The following is a 17,129-nucleotide window of genomic DNA, read 5'->3' as shown; positions in this document are numbered from 1 at the left end:
CATTTTAAGAGTTTTTGATGTGGTTCTGAAAGGATACTTGGAGAGAGAAATAATGGTGGTGATGGTATGGCAGGAATTGAGAGGGAGGGATAAATGGGAGAGGAATGGGTCTCTGTAGTCTAGTTGTCTGGGTTCTATTCCCTGTGCTACCACTTATAAACCATGTCATCTTAGGCAAGACATTTAATCTTCTTGAGTATCAGTTTCCTCATCTGTAAAATAGAATAACAGTATTCATCTCAGATGGCTGTGAAGATTAACATGTCAGAAAATGCTTAGTATAGGACGTGGCACTTAATAAATGTCATAACTATGATTATTGTGATTATTTCCTTAATTTCTTGAATTCTCATCCCATCCAACCCAATCCATCCTCTTCCTACCCTGAAGAGTTCTGACTACACTATAGTTTGCATTACTACCCCATCTCTAAGGATGGGGGAGGGAAGTTCTCTCTCTTATGAGGCCTCTTTTCTAAACTTCCATTACACAGGGGCGCCTGGGTGGCGCAGTCGGTTGGGCGTCCGACTTCAGCCAGGTCACGATCTCGCGGTCTGGGAGTTCGAGCCCCGCGTCAGGCTCTGGGCTGATGGCCCGGAGCCTGGAGCCTGTTTCCGATTCTCTGTCTCCCTCTCTCTCTCTGCCCCTCCCCCGTTCATGCTCTGTCTCTCTCTGTCCCAAAAATAAATAAACGTTGAAAAAAAAATTTTTTTAAACTTCCATTACACAGCCCACAAACAAGAGGGAGGGGGGTGCTGGTGAAGCCCCTGGGGACACACCCTCTCCTTCCTCAACCCCAGGATCCAGGCTCAGAGATAAAAACCAGGACTATTTGAAAAACTGCTGTGGGACCAGCAGCTGCAGTGCCATATTTAGACAGCAGAGGACATCAGTGTATTGAGAACAGCTTTAGGACTTAGGAGAAGGGCTTGGAGAGAAAAGAGAACTGGGGGCTGAGGAGGGAGGGAGGGGAAGAGATGACTGTCTATACTAGGAATGTGTGCCCATTGCGTGTGCCTTCCTTCCTACAGAGAGGTTCGTATCTCCTCAGTGAGGTCTGTAGGGCTTGTGATGCTTCAGGGAAGTCTGATCCCCCTTGTAGTCTCCACTAAGTGAGGTCTGTGATCCCTTAGTGGTGTCCATTTCCTCAGTGTTGTGAGAGGCCCCTTAGTGGGGTTTGAGTCCTCTCAGTGGAGTCTATGTCTCCTTAGTAAAACCTATATCTTCTCTATCTCCTAGGAGGAAGTCCATGTCCCCTCAATAGAATCAGAGAACTTCAATGCATTTTATGTCCTATTTGCAGGGTCCACAGCCCTTCAGTGAGATCTGAGATCCCTCAGCAAATCTGTGCTCCCTTAATGGAGTACCTTCAGTAAAGTGTGTGTGCCTTTTCAGTGCAGCCAATGCCTTCTTGATGAATTATCTGTCTCCTCAGTGGGGTCCATATCCATTCCATGAGGTTTGTACCCTTTCAGGTAGCCCTGAGACTCTCACTTTAGGATTGAATAGGCTCTGGATCATAGGTCTGGTGGTGGGGAGTTTTTGTTTTTTCAATTTAGGGTGTTCTGGGCTTGTGGTTAGCTGGACAAAGAACAAAGGAGAAGATGGGAAGATAGCCTGGGCCAAGTGGGGTCACAAGCCCTGTGTAGGCTTCATGGGGTGGGGGCTGCCCATTTTGACCCTCAGAATCACCCTTGGAGTTAGATATCTAAGGATCCTTCCTACCTTGACAGCCATTCTGTGAACTGATGGGTGGGGAGGGCCCTTCTTGGTGGTGAGTGCAGGTGGGAGATAGAGGGTCTTGTCTGGCCTCTCCTTTCTGTAGTAGAAGGGATGGAGGGAAGTCAGAGGTAATTGAGCCCAGTTGTGACAAGTAGGAGGGGTTTCTTGGTGAAGTAAAAAGATTGGGAAGGAAAGAAGGGTGAGTTTTCCTATTTTGCATAGACTTTAGTGTTTTACAAGCATTACCTTCAGCCTGATGAAGGGGAGTCAGGAGACCTAGGTTTGGTCCTAACCTGGTTGTTGTTTTCTCTGTGACCTTGCACAAATTATTTCCTTTCCCTGAGTTCATTATTTGCATAATGAGGAGATGTGTTTATTAGCAAAGACCTAAAAGCACCTCCTAGTCTTCACTTGCGTCTTGTACTTGTGATCTATATGGGAATTTGTGGAGGCAGGGAGAGTGAAGACATATCTTCAGAGGTGGGAGAAAATTCTGAGCTGGCCCCAAGGTTAGCAGAGAGGGCATCCTGTCCCCAGGCCGAGCCCTCAACGTCTTGGGAGGACTTTTTCCTGGGGACAGAGGGGAGTGGTTTACTCAGAATTGGGGGATAGTTCTCAGAGGAGAACAGTGCCACCCGGAAAGGACCCTATTCCACCTGGCTTTCCAAATCGGTGGAGTGACGGGCTTGTGCAATCAGATCACGGGGTGCCTCCATTATGGGCCAGATCCAACTCCTTTCGGTTGCCCAGCTCTTTCCCGCTCGAGCCCCGCCCTAACCCAACTTCTCATCTGTCACTCCAAGACCCCACCCCACTGTGGTCACTCCATGATTCAGTCTCCTCTCTTGTCACCTCCAGGCTCGCCACTCCCTGTCACTCCATGACAGGAGAGGGCCCACCTCCTCTACTGTCACGTCTGGCCCCTCCCCTCCTCTGTCACTGCAAGATGCCAACCTCTCTTGTCACGCGCCCCGCCCCTTCAGCTCCTCCCCTGTGGCTCCACCCCTTCCGCAGTCGGCTCCGCCCCTACCCCCAAGCAATACTCGACTTTTCCCAACCCGTGTCACTGCTAACATTCGTTTTGACCCCATCGAGCATGGCTCCGCCCCTCCGGGCCGCCATCCGCCGAGGCTGCTTAAGCCACGCCTCCGCCGGCCAGGCCTCTCCTCCCGTAAGGCACCGCCCCCGGGCCAGCCTGTTTTCCTCTCCTGGGCGCGAGAAGCTACCCGCAAAGGCTGCTACGGCGCTCGGAACTTGACGCTATGGGGCTTCCGGAGGAGCGGGGCCGGAGCGGGAGCGGGAGCGGGAGCCGGGAGCGGGAGGAGTCTGGACCCCGGAGCCGGGTGCGGAGTTGGTCTCCGCCGCCCGAGGTCAGCCGTTCAGCGCACGTCTCTTCGCTGCAGCGCTACCGCGAGCTGCACCGGCGCTCTGTGGAGGAGCCGCGAGGTGAGGCCGGGCCCGGGCGGCCCTGGGTGGGGTCAGTGAGGAGAGAAGTGGGGGGTTGCAGAAGAGTGAGAAATTGGGCACGAGGCGTGGGGGACGGGGATTACGTGAGGAGATCGGGGTCCCTGGCGGAGTTGGGTTTTCTCTTGGGAGGTTGAAGGATTCATGAAGAGACAGGTTCTTTGAGGAGATGGAAAAGAAGTTCCGGGAGGATATGGGAGTTCTGTAGGGAGAAGGGTTCTGTGATGAGGAGGGTTCTGTGATGAGGTTTCCTAGGAACCAGGGAGTTCCTTGGCGACTTGGGGATTTCGTGAGGAGTTGGGGCTTCCTTGAGGCGAGTGAAGGTCTGAGTTCCTGAGGTTCGCAGAGGCGAGGGGGCGCCTCGAGGGGAGGAGAGCTACAGAACTTTCTTTGCTCCGTTTCATGCCAACTCAGCTTTTGCCTCCTGACACCTTTACCCTGTGACTTAGTCTCCACAGTTGGTTAGTAAAGGGTCTCGTTCCCGTCCTGGGGGCCCCCCACATTAGTAACGGAGTCCCAGATCTGTTTTTCATATTTCATAAATTCCAGCGGCAATTACGCAATGTAAGACCGAACAAGTCACTAAGATGCAGTTTAAAAAAAAAATCGGGCTGGGATTGTAATAACTCAGAAATTCTGATAGAAAGTCCCATGTCTTTAAGAATGTGTATGGAAAATTCTTTGCCCTTGCCCTCAGTCTGGGTAAGGGGTCAAAACTGTACCAACGTTGGGAGGGCAGCATTATGTTTGGCAGTGGGATAAGCCTGGGCAATGAATCAGACCACCCCCAAATCTACCATTCATTCACTGTGAGGTCTTAAGCAGAGTTTTAAACCTAAGATTCCTTTTCTTCGTCCGTAGGATGCTGATAATAATACTTGCCTCCTACGTTTGTTTGAGGTCTAAAGCAGGTGATAAGTGCATGATAGAGTGCCTGAAGCACAGTTGGCATTCAGTAAATGGTGGTTAGTGTGATAATAAGAACAACGTGGGCCAAGGGATTACTGAGTAATGCAAGACAAGATTGAATCAAGTGTAGGGTGGTTGACTGCTACACAGGCAGTGTTCAAGTTTGAATCCTCAGACCTCTTTTCACTTCTCTTTCTTCTATTTTTTCCCCCATCATGAGTGCATCTGTTTTCTATCTATTTCCACAATAATAACTTCTATATATTTAGCCCTGTGCCCAGGATCCCACTTACGCTCTGGTCCCAGATTTCATAGATCTGTAGACCATTTTATTCTCATACCTTGATGTTACACCATATTTAACATGACTGTGTCTGGGATTTACCAATTTTCCCTCCCCAAACTGCTCTCCCCTTAATTTTCTAATCCCTGTCAGTACCACTATCCCAAACTAAATCTCTTTCATCATCTTCTTCTATAATAAGATCTATCTATCAACTATAGATGGATCTTTTCTATCTCTTTATCTATCAGTAAGCAGTAAAGATTGCTTACTGCTTACTGAGCACAAATCCAGTTTGATTTGATGTAGACTGTTATCCCCATTATGCAGAGAAGAAAACTGAAGTGTAGAGAGATTAACTAACTTGCATGAGGCCATAAAGCTGCATAGCAGTGGATCTGGGATTTGATCTAAGGTAGTCTTGACTACAGAACCTATACTCCTGATAGCTATAGTCTTCCTCTTCCCTGACCCCACAGTCTGCCTTTCACCAAATTCTGTTAAATACTCTTCAAAATATCTCTGCTTACCTTTTCTTCCATTCCCACAGTACCTTTTAATTCAAGGAAGCAGCCTCCTAATTGGTTCTCCCGTCCCCTGGTCTCACCCACCAATCTCTCTGGTAGAATTATCTAAAATAAACACTATTAGATTGAGATTCTGGAAACATTGCTTTCATATGTCGCTTCAAAAACTTTCAGTAGTTCCCTATTTCCTCCAATTTCAAATAAAAATTTGAAATTGCCGTTTACTCAAGGTCTGGATAACTAGCTACACCTTACCTCTCTATTCTTATTTCCCGCTATTCCTTACCACACCCCTTATTATAGACCAGTCATTCTCACTGATATACTGATTACACAAAGGTTTATTTCCCATCTCCTTGCCTTTGCCCATTTCCTTCTGCTCTTCTCTATCTAGTCAAACCCACCAGTTCCACACAACATTCCCTGATCATCTAGTCCATGCTCATCTTTTCCTCTTCTGAACTTTCATATTTAGAATGCATGCTAATGGTGGGGTGCCTGGGTGGCTCAGTCAGTTAAGCATCTGACTCTCGATTTCAGTTCAGGTCGTGATCTCACAGTTCGTGAGTTAGAACTCCACGATGTATTGTCAGCACAGAGCCTACTTGGGATTCTCTGTCTCCCCCTCTCTCTCTCTGTCACCCCAAATAAATAAATAAACTTAAAAAAAAAAAAAGAATGCATGCCAATGAAGCATCCAGATTTCAATACTTCCACCAAATAAAAACAAACCCCTCCCAAAACAAAACTAAGTGATCATAAAACTCAAGTTTTCTTTTTATTTTTTTAAAGTTTATTTATTAATTTTAAGGCGGGGGAAGAGAGAGAGTGCGTGTGGGTGAGCGAGTGCAAGGGGGGAGGGGCACAGAGAGAGAGAATCTCAAGCAGGCTCCACACTATCAGCACAGGGCTTGAACCCACAAACCGTGAGATCATGACTTGAGCCAAAATCAAAAGTCGAACGCTTAACTGACTGAGCCACCCAAGTGTCCCAAAACTCAGTTTTCCTCATCCTTATTGATATACATAAATGGGGTTCATAAATAGTTTTATATAACCTGTGCCTACTATTATCACTTAAAAATATTTTTGAGTATATACATGTATTCAATGTAGTTGTAACAACAGATGTGATTGTGTATACTGGTTTCTAGCTGTGTGTTTCCTTGGGAGAGTTCCTATGTTTTCTGAGCTTTGTTTTTCTCATCTATAAAATTAGGGTAGTTAATATATACTTAATAGGGCTGTATAAACATTCAGTGAATCCTTTTGTCTCATTTTGCTGCATTGGAGAGAGAAGATAGATCACCAGTAGCTCTACTGGGCCATTTGAGGAAGTTTGGCCAGGGTTTTTATTCTTGCCATGTCTGCTCAAATCGCCACAGTCTGATCAGGGAAACAGCCTCAGTATGTGCCGCCAGTGTTTCCATCAGTATGCAGAGGATACAGGCTGTATTAAATTGGATTGAGTAAACTACCATGAGTGGGTCATCCAAGATACCTACCTTAACCGCAGATATCCAGGACACCTACCTTAATGCTCACTCATTGTACACAAAATAAAAATACTTCAATTATGAGTGTTTTAATATGAAAAAAAAATTCAGTGAGGGGCACCGAGTGAGTCTTGATCTGAGGGTTGTGAGTTCAAGCTCCACATTGGATACAGAGATTTCTTAAAAATAAAATCTTAAAAACACACACACATACACACACACACACAAATAGATTCAATAAGATTGGTCCAGTGCCTGGTACAGGAATGGCCATTTGCTAAAATGCCAGTTCCCATTTGCCCTCTGTTTAGTGGCCATTTAGTATTCTGTTGTATTACTACTAGTATTACTAGTTTTCATCAGCTTTTTTTTTTTTTTTTAATTATTAGGCTCTTGGGTTGTTTCCAGTTTCATTGTTATAAATAGTGTTACTACAAACATCTCTTTAGCAATCACTTTTTTTTTTCCTTTGGAATTTTTTCTTGTAGTGTGCTTCCCAAAATTAAGTTAGCAGATGTTTAAAGGTACAAAAAATTTTATGGCTCTCGTCAGTCATTTTCCTGTTATCCAGTAACATTGTGACAATTTCTTATAATGCTATTATCATATAAGAGTATCTCTTTTACAGAGCCATCTGACATTGGATTTATCTTTTTTAAAAATTATTTGGATTTCTTAAATTGTTTGCAAGTTGTACACCATATGATTTAGCTTTCAACTATATCGTTTTGCATGTTCAACAGTATTTCATGTGTTAGTCTTATCTTTCCACCTAGATTGTGTAAACTGAATCACATAACCTTGAGCAAATCACTTTACCTCTATGAATTTGGTTTGTTATTGGTGAAATGGGGATAATAATCTCTAAATTTCCTTTCACTGTTATGTTTCTAAGTGTGTCTCTTCCTTCTAGCTCCTGACCCTGTACTGACAATATCCTAAGTGCTCTGACATTACATGTTTTACCTGTTGAATACATTTTCTATGGAGTAGCAGGCAAATATATTAAGATTATTAATCTGTTCATGTCTCTCTCCTTAAAATCTTACAATGGCTTTCCATTCTTCTTTAGGATAATATCAAATTCCTTATCATGCCCAGAAGGATCGCATGATCTGCCCAGTTTATGAATTAATTTCTGCTACTCTTTCTCTTACTCTCAGTGCTTCAGCCCCAGGGAGTTCCTCTTAACATATACCCTTGGTTCCTTTCTATCTCATGGCCCTGTTTCCTGGTAGGGAAGTGGAGAAAAACTCCTGTTCTCTTTTAGATTTTAGCAAAAATGTCTTCCTCTGGGCAGTTCACATCTTGACTTAGTAACTATATAACCTAGAGTAAGTTATTTAACTTCTCTGAGCCTTGATTTTCATTTTTTTTTTCTTTTCAAATGTTTATTTAAATTCTAGTTAGTTAACATACAGTGCAATATTGGTTTCAGGAGTAGAATTCAGTGATTCATTAGTTACATACAAAATCCAATGCTTATCATAACAAGTGCCCTCCTTCATACCCAGCACCCATTATATATTATGTATATATACCACGTCTTTTTTATCCATCATCAGTCAATGGACATTTGGTAAGCCTTGATTTTTCAAATCAATAAAATGAGAATGAAAACAAGGCCTACCTCTTATGGTTGTGGTAGAGACTAAATAAGATAATACATATAAAGAGTTTAAAGCAACATCTGACTCATAGCAAGTAACACTTGGTCAAGATGTAATAGGAGGAGATGCTCATTAAATAATTGCTGAAAGTGAATGAATGAACAAATTAGGAGAAAGATATTATGGAAGGCTCTGTGGGTAAAGGATTTCTTCCTTTCACTACTTAATTTGTTAAATTACTGATTGTGCTAGGCATTGTGTGGCTATGATTTGAATAGATGGTAAAAAACGGAGTGGCAGTTTTGAGAGAAGGAAGAAATTTGAGTCAAGATTCAGCTCATGGGAATAGAAGGTAGGTTAGGAAAGTAGTAGGTGATAAAAATTAGACAGGTAAAGGAAGGACCTCCGTTGTGGGTCCTAGAGTATAGGGCAGAGAAGTTGTGACTTGTTCGTGTCATAGACTGGTAAGCCATCTGAGGATAAATATGTCTGAGAAATTTGGTGACGTCTTGGTTTCCCTTTCTGCTGCAGAGTTTTGGGGAGACATTGCCAAGGAATTTTACTGGAAGACCTCATGTCCTGGCCCATTCCTCCAGTACAATTTTGATGTGACTAAAGGAAAAATCTTCATCGAGTGGATGAAAGGAGCAACTACCAACATCTGCTACAACGTACTGGATCGAATTGTCCATGAGAAAAAACTTGGCGATAAAGTTGCTTTTTACTGGTAAAAAACATCTATCTTGAAGCCTGTGACAGATAAAAAGTCACCACTCAAATTTTATAGTGTTTCATAGTTCGCAAAGTACTTTAAAATCTATTAATTCATTTGATCCTTGCAACAACCTAGGAGAGTAAGTAAAGTATTGCTAATTTAATCTCAGATGAGGAAAAATACCTCAAGTAAGTTAAGTGACTTCACTGAAATCACATAACTAGTATGTGACAGAATTGACATTCAGAGCCAGGTGTCCTGACTTCTAGTCTGGCATTCTTGGCTTGTAGTTGGAGAGGAAAGAGAGGGGAGGGTAAATGGAAGTGAATAGGACTGAGTAGCAATCTTTCTCATTTTGCTTTGGGAGGAAAGTGTGGATATTGGGATTTTCACTACCATTGTTGTTATCATCTTTGGGTGAACTATAATACCTGTTGGTTTGCAGTCCTTCCCGGAGTTTCCCAGGTATAATCTGAAACCGTCCCCCTCCTCCCCCCCATAAGCAGAGGGTAAGGAGAGACTGAAGAAAGAGGCAGCCATTCCAGGTTCGTAGGTGGCAGTTTTAATGAACAAAGAGAACTTACATACAAAGCTTGTCTTGGACAGCAGCAAGACAAACGGAACACTGTACTCACCCTCCAAATCTTAAAAGTGTGTAGAGGTCCTAAGTAGGCTTAGTAACATGCAGGTGTTTTCAGTACTACATCATCACATCTCAAGGCTATGTCCTTGAGCAGGAAAGGCAAGTGGAACCCACATTCCAAGGACATGGGAAGGGGTAAGAAGCCTCCCACTGCTGGAAGGGTCAATCAGGTAGATTGGAGGTCACATCTTTTTGATGACATTCCCCAAAAGTATCAGACACTATGCTCAAGTGCTTAACAAATATTATCTCATTTGATGCTGACAACCAAGAATGCACTGTTTTCCTCATTTTACATATGTGAAAACTGAAATTCTGAGATGTTAAGTGACTTATCTGAAGTCATACAGCTAGTTAGAAGTAGGACTGAGATTCAAACCCAGTTAGGACAGTTATAGAGTTTATACTCATAACCATGACACCATGCTATGCTTCTAACTCTTAACATTAGCTTTTTAGCAGCTGTGCGATATAGGTGAAGAAGTGAATAACAGAGGGTTATATAGTGAATAAAATCATAGGGCTTATAAGTAAGTGGTAGAGCCAGGACTCAAACTCAAGTCTGTTTGACTCCTTGATGGTAACACTAGATGATGTTGCCTTCTTAGTGGGAACTTTTTAAGACCCCTTCCTTCTAGCAACATAGCTTATAGGTGGTATTACTACACTGAACCCAAATAGGACCTTGAAGTTCCAATAATTGGGGTGTTGATTCTGCCACCACCATGAGCATTTTGAGAATTGATCTATTCTTTTTTAAGTGAGCCAATAGGAGTAGTTTGGATGTTTCATGGAAGAGTTAATGGGTATTCAGTCAAAATTTGCCCAGTTTGTGATGTATTAATAAGAGCCCTAATGCCCTAAAATGAGCCCAACTCTGCCATTCACTTGCTATATGACCACAGACAAGGCATTTAACTCTGTGAGAGTCCCTTTCCTCTTCCATAAAATGAGGATCGTAATTCTACCCCATCTTTCTCATCTCAAGTGAGATGATGTTGTGAAAGCATTTATTTACTTATTGGAAAAAAACTGTATAAATGTGAGTGGTCTATTCACATTGCTATTGCTCAATTTAGGGTTACTTTGCCACTGAAACTCAGTCTTTTATTGAGACTTCCTTTAGCTTCTGCCCTTGGACTTTATGGCTTGAGCTCCATTTGACACTTGGGTTCACTTCCTGGGTTCCTTAGGGATCAGAAAATCTTTAAAGATCTGTAAAGGAGAGGCTTGTGTCTGATGTTGTTCACTGTTTGAAATAATTCAAGTGCATGATGAAAGACTGAGAGAACTTAGGCCACAGTTGTTCAATCACTGGAGACTGCTCCAGAATCCTGAAGCCCTTCTTTCTAGTTCCCCTGCCATCCAGACCTGAACAGGCTCTAGAGAGTCTCTTTTCCTACTTGTAAAATGAGAGGAGTTGACTAGATCAGTGTTTTCCAAAGAATGCTCCAGAAACCACTCATTACTAGAGATAGTAGCAGGGGCTTAATTCATGAAACAAATGAATCTGAGAAACACTACATAATAAATTACCTTTCTGGGATTCCCAATGTGTATTAACATAGTAAAGCCTCCAAGAACTATAGTAAAAACACCTGATTAAATTTTTTGCACGGGATTACCCAAATTTATTTGAGCCCCACTTTCTGCAGCATGCTATTAACATTACAAGAAGCAGTATTTCATGGAACACCAATTTGAGAGGCATTGGATTATATAATTTCTAAATTTGCTTCTAGTGCAAAATTCTATAATTCCATAACAAGATATCTTCATCCCATTTTTTTTTTAACGTTTATTTTTGAGACAGAGAGAGACAAAGCATGAACGGGGGAGGGTCAGAGAGAGGGAGACACAGAATCTGAAACAGGCTCCAGGCTCTGAGCTGTCCGCACAGAGCCCAATGCGGGGCTCGAACTCACGGACCGCAAGATCATGACCTGAGCCGAAGTCGGCCACTTAACCGACTGAGCCACCCAGGCGCCTCTCTTCATCCCATTTTTACATTGGTCGCTCAATCAACAAGAATTTTTAAAGATGTTGGATAGTCGTATGTTAAGTATTATGGATATAGGGATAGAGGAGTGGGAGACAAGTACCATGTGGGCCATTATTATTCAATTATTTTATGTTAACAATAAAGTAAAACCAAGCTACAAATAAGTCACATTTGTTATAAAAAAGTAAAGTGCAAATATGCCAGATGTGGTTACTTCTCTTAAAACCTCCTTATTTATTTATTTATTTATTTATTTATTTATTTATTTATTTGAGAGTACAAGTAGGGGAGAAGGATAGAGGGAGAGAGAGAATTTCAAGCAGGCTCCATAAGTGGAGCTCAATCTCACGATCCTGGGATCTTGACCTCAGCCAAAGTCAAGAGTCAGATGCTCAGGGGAGCCTGGGTGGCTCAATCATTTAAGCATCCAACTCTCAATTTTGGCTCAGGTCATGAGCTCACAGTTGGTGGGATTGAGCCCTGGTTTGGGCTGTGCACTGGCAGCATGGAGCCTGCTTGGGATTCTCTCTCTCCCCCCTCTCTCTGTGCCCCTCCCTTGCCTGTGCACTCGCACTCTCTCAAAAAAAAAAAAAAAAAATGTCAGGTGCTTAATCAACTGAGCCACCCAGGTGCTCTACCTCCATAGTTTTAAGTAGTATGCTTATACAACATACTTTAGGAATTGTGACTTCCTATTATGATAGATGAGAATTGTGTTCTTGTATATTCCTCCAACTTCATTCTCTCATCTATCTAGCTCTGCTTTTTAGTTAATTTAAACACAATGTTTACATAAGAGTAATATTTTATGATTGCATTTCCTTTTTTTTCTTTTGAAGTTTATTTGTTTATTTTGAGAGAGAGAGAGAGAAAGCAGAAGTGGAGGAGGGGCAGAAAGAGGTTGGGGAGAGAGAGAGAGAAAGAGAGAGAAAGAGAGAGAAAGAGAATCCCAAGCAGGCTCTGTGCTACCAGCCCAGAGCTGGATGCAGAGCTCAATCTCAGGAACCATGAGGTCATGACGTGAGCTGAAACCAAGAGTCTAATGTTTAACCAACTGAGCCATACAGGTGCCCCTGCATTTCCTTTTATATTCAGATTTTTGTTTTCTCTGAAGTTAAAAATTGCCTGCCATTTTTCTTGCATTATTTGTCTTTATCTTATACTCCGTATTTTTCAAACTCTCTATCATATCATTTATTCTATGAAGTCCTCTTTTTTCCCCCAAAGTGTTTTGTTTTGGAGTCCACCTTCTTCCTGCTCTAATTTTTATTCATGCTGTGTGTGTGTGTGTGTGTGTGTGTGTGTGTGTGTGTGTGAGAGAGAGAGAGAGAGAGAGAGAGAAAGAGAAAGAAAGAGAAAAAGAAAGAAAATGTGCTTGGGGGGAGGGGAGGGGCAGAGGGAAAGGGAGAGAGAGTCTTTTTTTTTTTTTTTTTTTTTTGGAGAGAGTGTGTGCATGCATGCACGCACATGAGCAGGGCAGGGGCAGAGGGAGAGGAATAGAGAGCATCTTAAGCAGACTCTGTGCCCAGTGCAGAGCCTGACATGGGGTTTGATTTCACAACTGTTGAGATTATGACCTAAGCTGAAATCAAGAGTGCTTAACTGAGTGAACCACCCAGGCCCCCCAATAATGCTTTTTAAAATGACATCTTTTCCACGGTTTTCTCTAATTGATATGCTTCTTATGGAGTCACAGTATGACTTTCTTTTCAACCTAAACAATGTCATTTATATAGCTCTAGTGGCATTAGCAAACCACGTTTATAGCTCATTCCTTGTTTTAGGGCATGTTCTGAAGTAATGCACAGAGGAAATAGTGCTCATAGAACCAAAGTAGAACCATATTAAGGAAGAATTTGGCCTTTTACTTTTGGATTGACACATTGTAAATTTTCATGGAATAACAGTATTTTTAGAATTTGAAGTGGCCAATTATTTATTTCTTAAGTTTATTTTTTTATTTTGAGAGAGAGAGAGAGAGGGCATGGGCACGCAGAGGAGGGGCAGAGAGAGAGAGGGAGAGAGAGAATCCCAAGCAGGCTTTGCACTGTCAGTGCAGAGCCAACATGGGACTTGAACTCATGACTGTGAGATCATGACCTGAGCCTAAATCAAGAGTCAGGTGCTTAACCAACTGAACCACCCAGGTGCTCCTGAAATGATCATTTAGATTCATCTAGGCCAATTTCTTTACAGATTAGTAGATTAAAGATCAGTGAGGCTACAGCTGACACAGAGCTTGGAGACAGAGCTGAGACTAATCTCTAGGTATCCTTACTCCAGGTATCCTTACTCCTAGTCAGTTATTCTTTTCACCATATGATCCTGCTTCATTATTCTAGTTGTCTAACACCAGATTGTGACAGTTGAAAAGAGAAATTTGTCATATTAGTTAAAGTTAATTTGTCAAATTAACTTTAAGGTTAATTTGCTTACAAATATAAGATAAAATGTGGTATCACATTTCAAATACCCAGATCTTGGTTTTATGGAATTGACATTCTATTTGGAAAACCAAATAGACCTATATAAAACAGCTGGAAAGCAATTATGGGCCAACTGCAAAGAGCCACTTACACAAATAGTTCACAGAAGGGAGAAGGCATGTAGGGAGGCAGTATGAAAAAATTAGGAGAATGGGCTTTGGTATCAGACTAATCTAACTTGAGTCCTGTTGTTTCTGCTGCAAAAATAGCTATATAATTTTATACAAATTATTTAATATCTTTGAGCCTCAACTGTAAAATGGATAAAAGTAGTTTCCATCTCATGTAGTTACTGACTGAATAGTGTAACAAAGTGATGTATCCAATTCCTGGCACATTGAAAGCACTCAAAAGACATTAGCTATAATTACTATTGGGACAGTGAGAAGGCCAAATTTGTCTGGAGTAAAGGGTTTATACAGGGAACAATTTATTCATTCAATAAATACTTATTGTGCACTTGCTATGTACCAGGAACTATTCTGAACAATATCCATGCCTTCATGGAAGTTATATTTCAGCTTGAGGAGACAGACAGTAAACAAACAGGCCAATGAATATATGGCAGGTAGTGATAAATGCTATAGAAAAATACCGAGTGGCATAAGCAAAAAGGGAATGACAACAAAGAATGGGCGTTGATAAGGGAAGAACTGTCTGATAAAAGTGACATTTGAGCAGACATTTAAGAAGGAAATGGAGTGTGCCACGCAGATAATTGTATTGGGAAGGAGAAATATTCCAAGTACATGGAAGAGCAAGTACAAAAGCCCTGAGGTAGGAGTGTGCTGCTGCTTGGTTTAAGACTAGCTGAGAAGTTGGTGTAGCTGAAGCAGTGTGAACTAGAGAGTTTTCAGAATGAGGTCAGCAAGACACTAGATCATGTAGAACCTTGAAAGTCAATATAAGCTTTTGGGTTTTATTTATAGTGAAGTAGGGAACCACTGGACAATTCTGAGCACAAAAGTGACAGCAATTTGATGTATATTTAGAATCTTTCTGTCTTTTGTGTTGAGAATAGACAGAAGGCAAGAGTAGAATCAGGGAGACCAATTAGGAGGCTATTATAGAAATCAGATGAGCAGTGTTGGTGATTTAGAACATAATAGTATCTTGAAAGTGGCTAGAAGTAGTCCAAATCTGGATCTATTTTGAGTGAAGAGGCCCATGGAATTTGCTGACTTAGATTGGATGTGGGGAGTGAGACAAAGAGGAGTCAAGGTTGTCGTTAACAGTGGATGGGGTCCAGGAATGGGAGACCTTGACTATTTTTTGGAGACCTATGAAAGGATTATATGCAAGGGAATGATGTGGTCACACCTGGGTTTAAAAAAATTAATCTGGATACTATGGAAATGGGAGCGTGAAGCCAGATTGCTGGGAGTTTGTTATTCAGAGTAGAGGTGCCTGGACTGGGATCCTGCTGGTGGGAATGGAATGGAAAGATGAAATTTTAAAGTAATTTGGAGGGAAAAAAAAGCAACATAGGTAACTGCATGTGTAGATGGTGGAGAAACAGAAAGTTGAGAGAGAAGAGTCAATGGTTTCTTTAGTCTATATAACATTTTACTTTTCTCAAAGGTGCACACTCATCTGATCCAAGGGCTAATCTTGCCTTCCACACAAAACTGGTTTCAACCTCTCTTGCAATTTCTTCCTCCTAGTGTGGTAGGAGGAGATGTTAGTGGGGATTTATGTGTACATATGTGAGAAGGTGATCAGTGACAAAGTTATTGGAATAGACATTCAGGGAGAGAGAGCAAAGGATATTAGGGGTAGTGCAAAGGTAGAGAGGCTGGCAAGTTGAAGAGACACTGGGGACAGAAGATTTGGAGGATTAATTAAAGGGTTTATGGGGAAAGGGAGGAAACAGTAGTTGATGGCTGTTATTCTGGCAATTTATACTAACTGCTCAATCTGTAGGCTATAGCCTACTATACCAAACCCAAGTGATTTGGGTTTGGACTATACCAAACCCAAGTGATTTGGTATAGTCCATTCCTTCCACTATTTGCTTTGGGTTGCCTCTGGCTTTCATTATCTCTGTGCCATCTTGGTGCTTATCTTCCTCAGAATCATTGCTGTCTCTCCATAGGCTCTGGCTATTATTAATCCTTCCTTAGAAACCAGAACTTTTGAGAGGCAGGTGACTTTAGGAGTGACCTTTGGACAGAAACTCTGCTCTCAGAATCCCTCTGTGCTCCCAAGTATGAATTCCAGAGTGTGATATTTAGAATTCTCCAGGGCGCCTGAGTGGCTCGGTCAGTTGAACATCTGACTTTGGCCCAGGTCATGGTCTTGGCAGTTCGTGGGTTTGAGCCCTGTGTCAGGCTCTGTGCTGGCAGCTTGGTGCCTGGAGCCTGCTTCAGATTCTGTATCTTCCTCTCTCTCTGCCTCTCCCCTGCTCACACACTCTCTCTCTGTCTCTCAAAAATGAATAAACGTTAAAAAAAAAAACCCAGAATTCTCCAGATACCTGTGGGGCATTTGTATGTTTATTTGAGAAGGTAGGAAGGTGAGACAAGCCCATGTTCTGATAGGGAGAAGATTGTGAAGGTGATATGGAAAGCCAGAGCCCTAGAGTGTTCTGTCCTAGCATTCATATCCAAGGACTCTGTTAATTATCTAGGTCCATGTCCTGGAGTTCCTTTCAGTGATATGGGAAGGGAGGGACTTTTTTGTCTTCCGTCTATGTCTTCACTGGTTTCACAATAGTGTATTTACTGATTAAAATACATGTGGTAAGGAAAAACATTCATTTGAGAAGGAAGATGGTCTCAGACCATCTCTTCCCTTTGTGGGAGTGGTGGAGGCTTAGTGGTCATAGATACTCTGCAAAGTCCTTCTTGCTCTTCTAGTTCAGGATTCTAGATTGTGTCTCAAGAGGAAGTGGGTTTTTAGAAGTTTTGATGCAACCTATAGTGATTCAGTAGGTGGGCTGGGCTTCTGTTGCCATGGTGAAATAAAGGAGGATTTAAAATTTTTTTTTTCAACGTTTTTATTTATTTCTGGGACAGAGAGAGACAGAGCATGAACGGGGGAGGGGCAGAGAGAGAGGGAGACACAGAATTGGAAACAGGCTCCAGGCTCCGAGCCATCAGCCCAGAGCCTGACGCGGGGCTCGAACTCGCGGACTGTGAGATCGTGACCTGGCTGAAGTCGGACGCTTAACCGACTGCGCCACCCAGGCGCCCCTAAAGGAGGATTTTAGAAGGTTTGGAGTTAAGGGGCTGAGGTTGAGAGTCTGCTCCCTTTGCCTAGGGCAGTCCTGG

At 42.4% G+C, this 17,129-nt stretch overlaps 1 protein-coding gene and 1 pseudogene across 2 annotated transcripts in view; both read left to right on the top strand.

Annotated features, from left to right (window-relative positions):
- Window positions 1–2,792: 2,792 nt before the first annotated feature.
- The window catches only part of ACSS2 (acyl-CoA synthetase short chain family member 2), a 51,468-nt gene continuing 37,131 nt past the window's right edge, over window positions 2,793–17,129 (top strand). The window contains exons 1-2 of one of the 2 annotated variants that reach the window (XM_043604688.1): window positions 2,793–3,168; window positions 8,543–8,738. In XM_043604688.1, coding sequence (XP_043460623.1) covers window positions 2,985–3,168; window positions 8,543–8,738 — 380 coding nt within the window. In that variant the 5' untranslated portion in view covers window positions 2,793–2,984. The remainder of the gene's footprint in view (window positions 3,169–8,542; window positions 8,739–17,129) is intronic. The other variant, XM_043604687.1, reaches the window with a different exon arrangement.
- On the top strand, window positions 3,356–6,453 carry LOC122466880 (annotated as a pseudogene).

This window comes from Prionailurus bengalensis, chromosome A3 (assembly GCF_016509475.1).
Source record: "Prionailurus bengalensis isolate Pbe53 chromosome A3, Fcat_Pben_1.1_paternal_pri, whole genome shotgun sequence".
Lineage (NCBI taxonomy): Eukaryota > Metazoa > Chordata > Mammalia > Carnivora > Felidae > Prionailurus > Prionailurus bengalensis.
The sequence above is the reverse complement of the archived record's forward strand: the minus strand, read 5'-3'. Positions and strand labels throughout refer to the sequence as shown.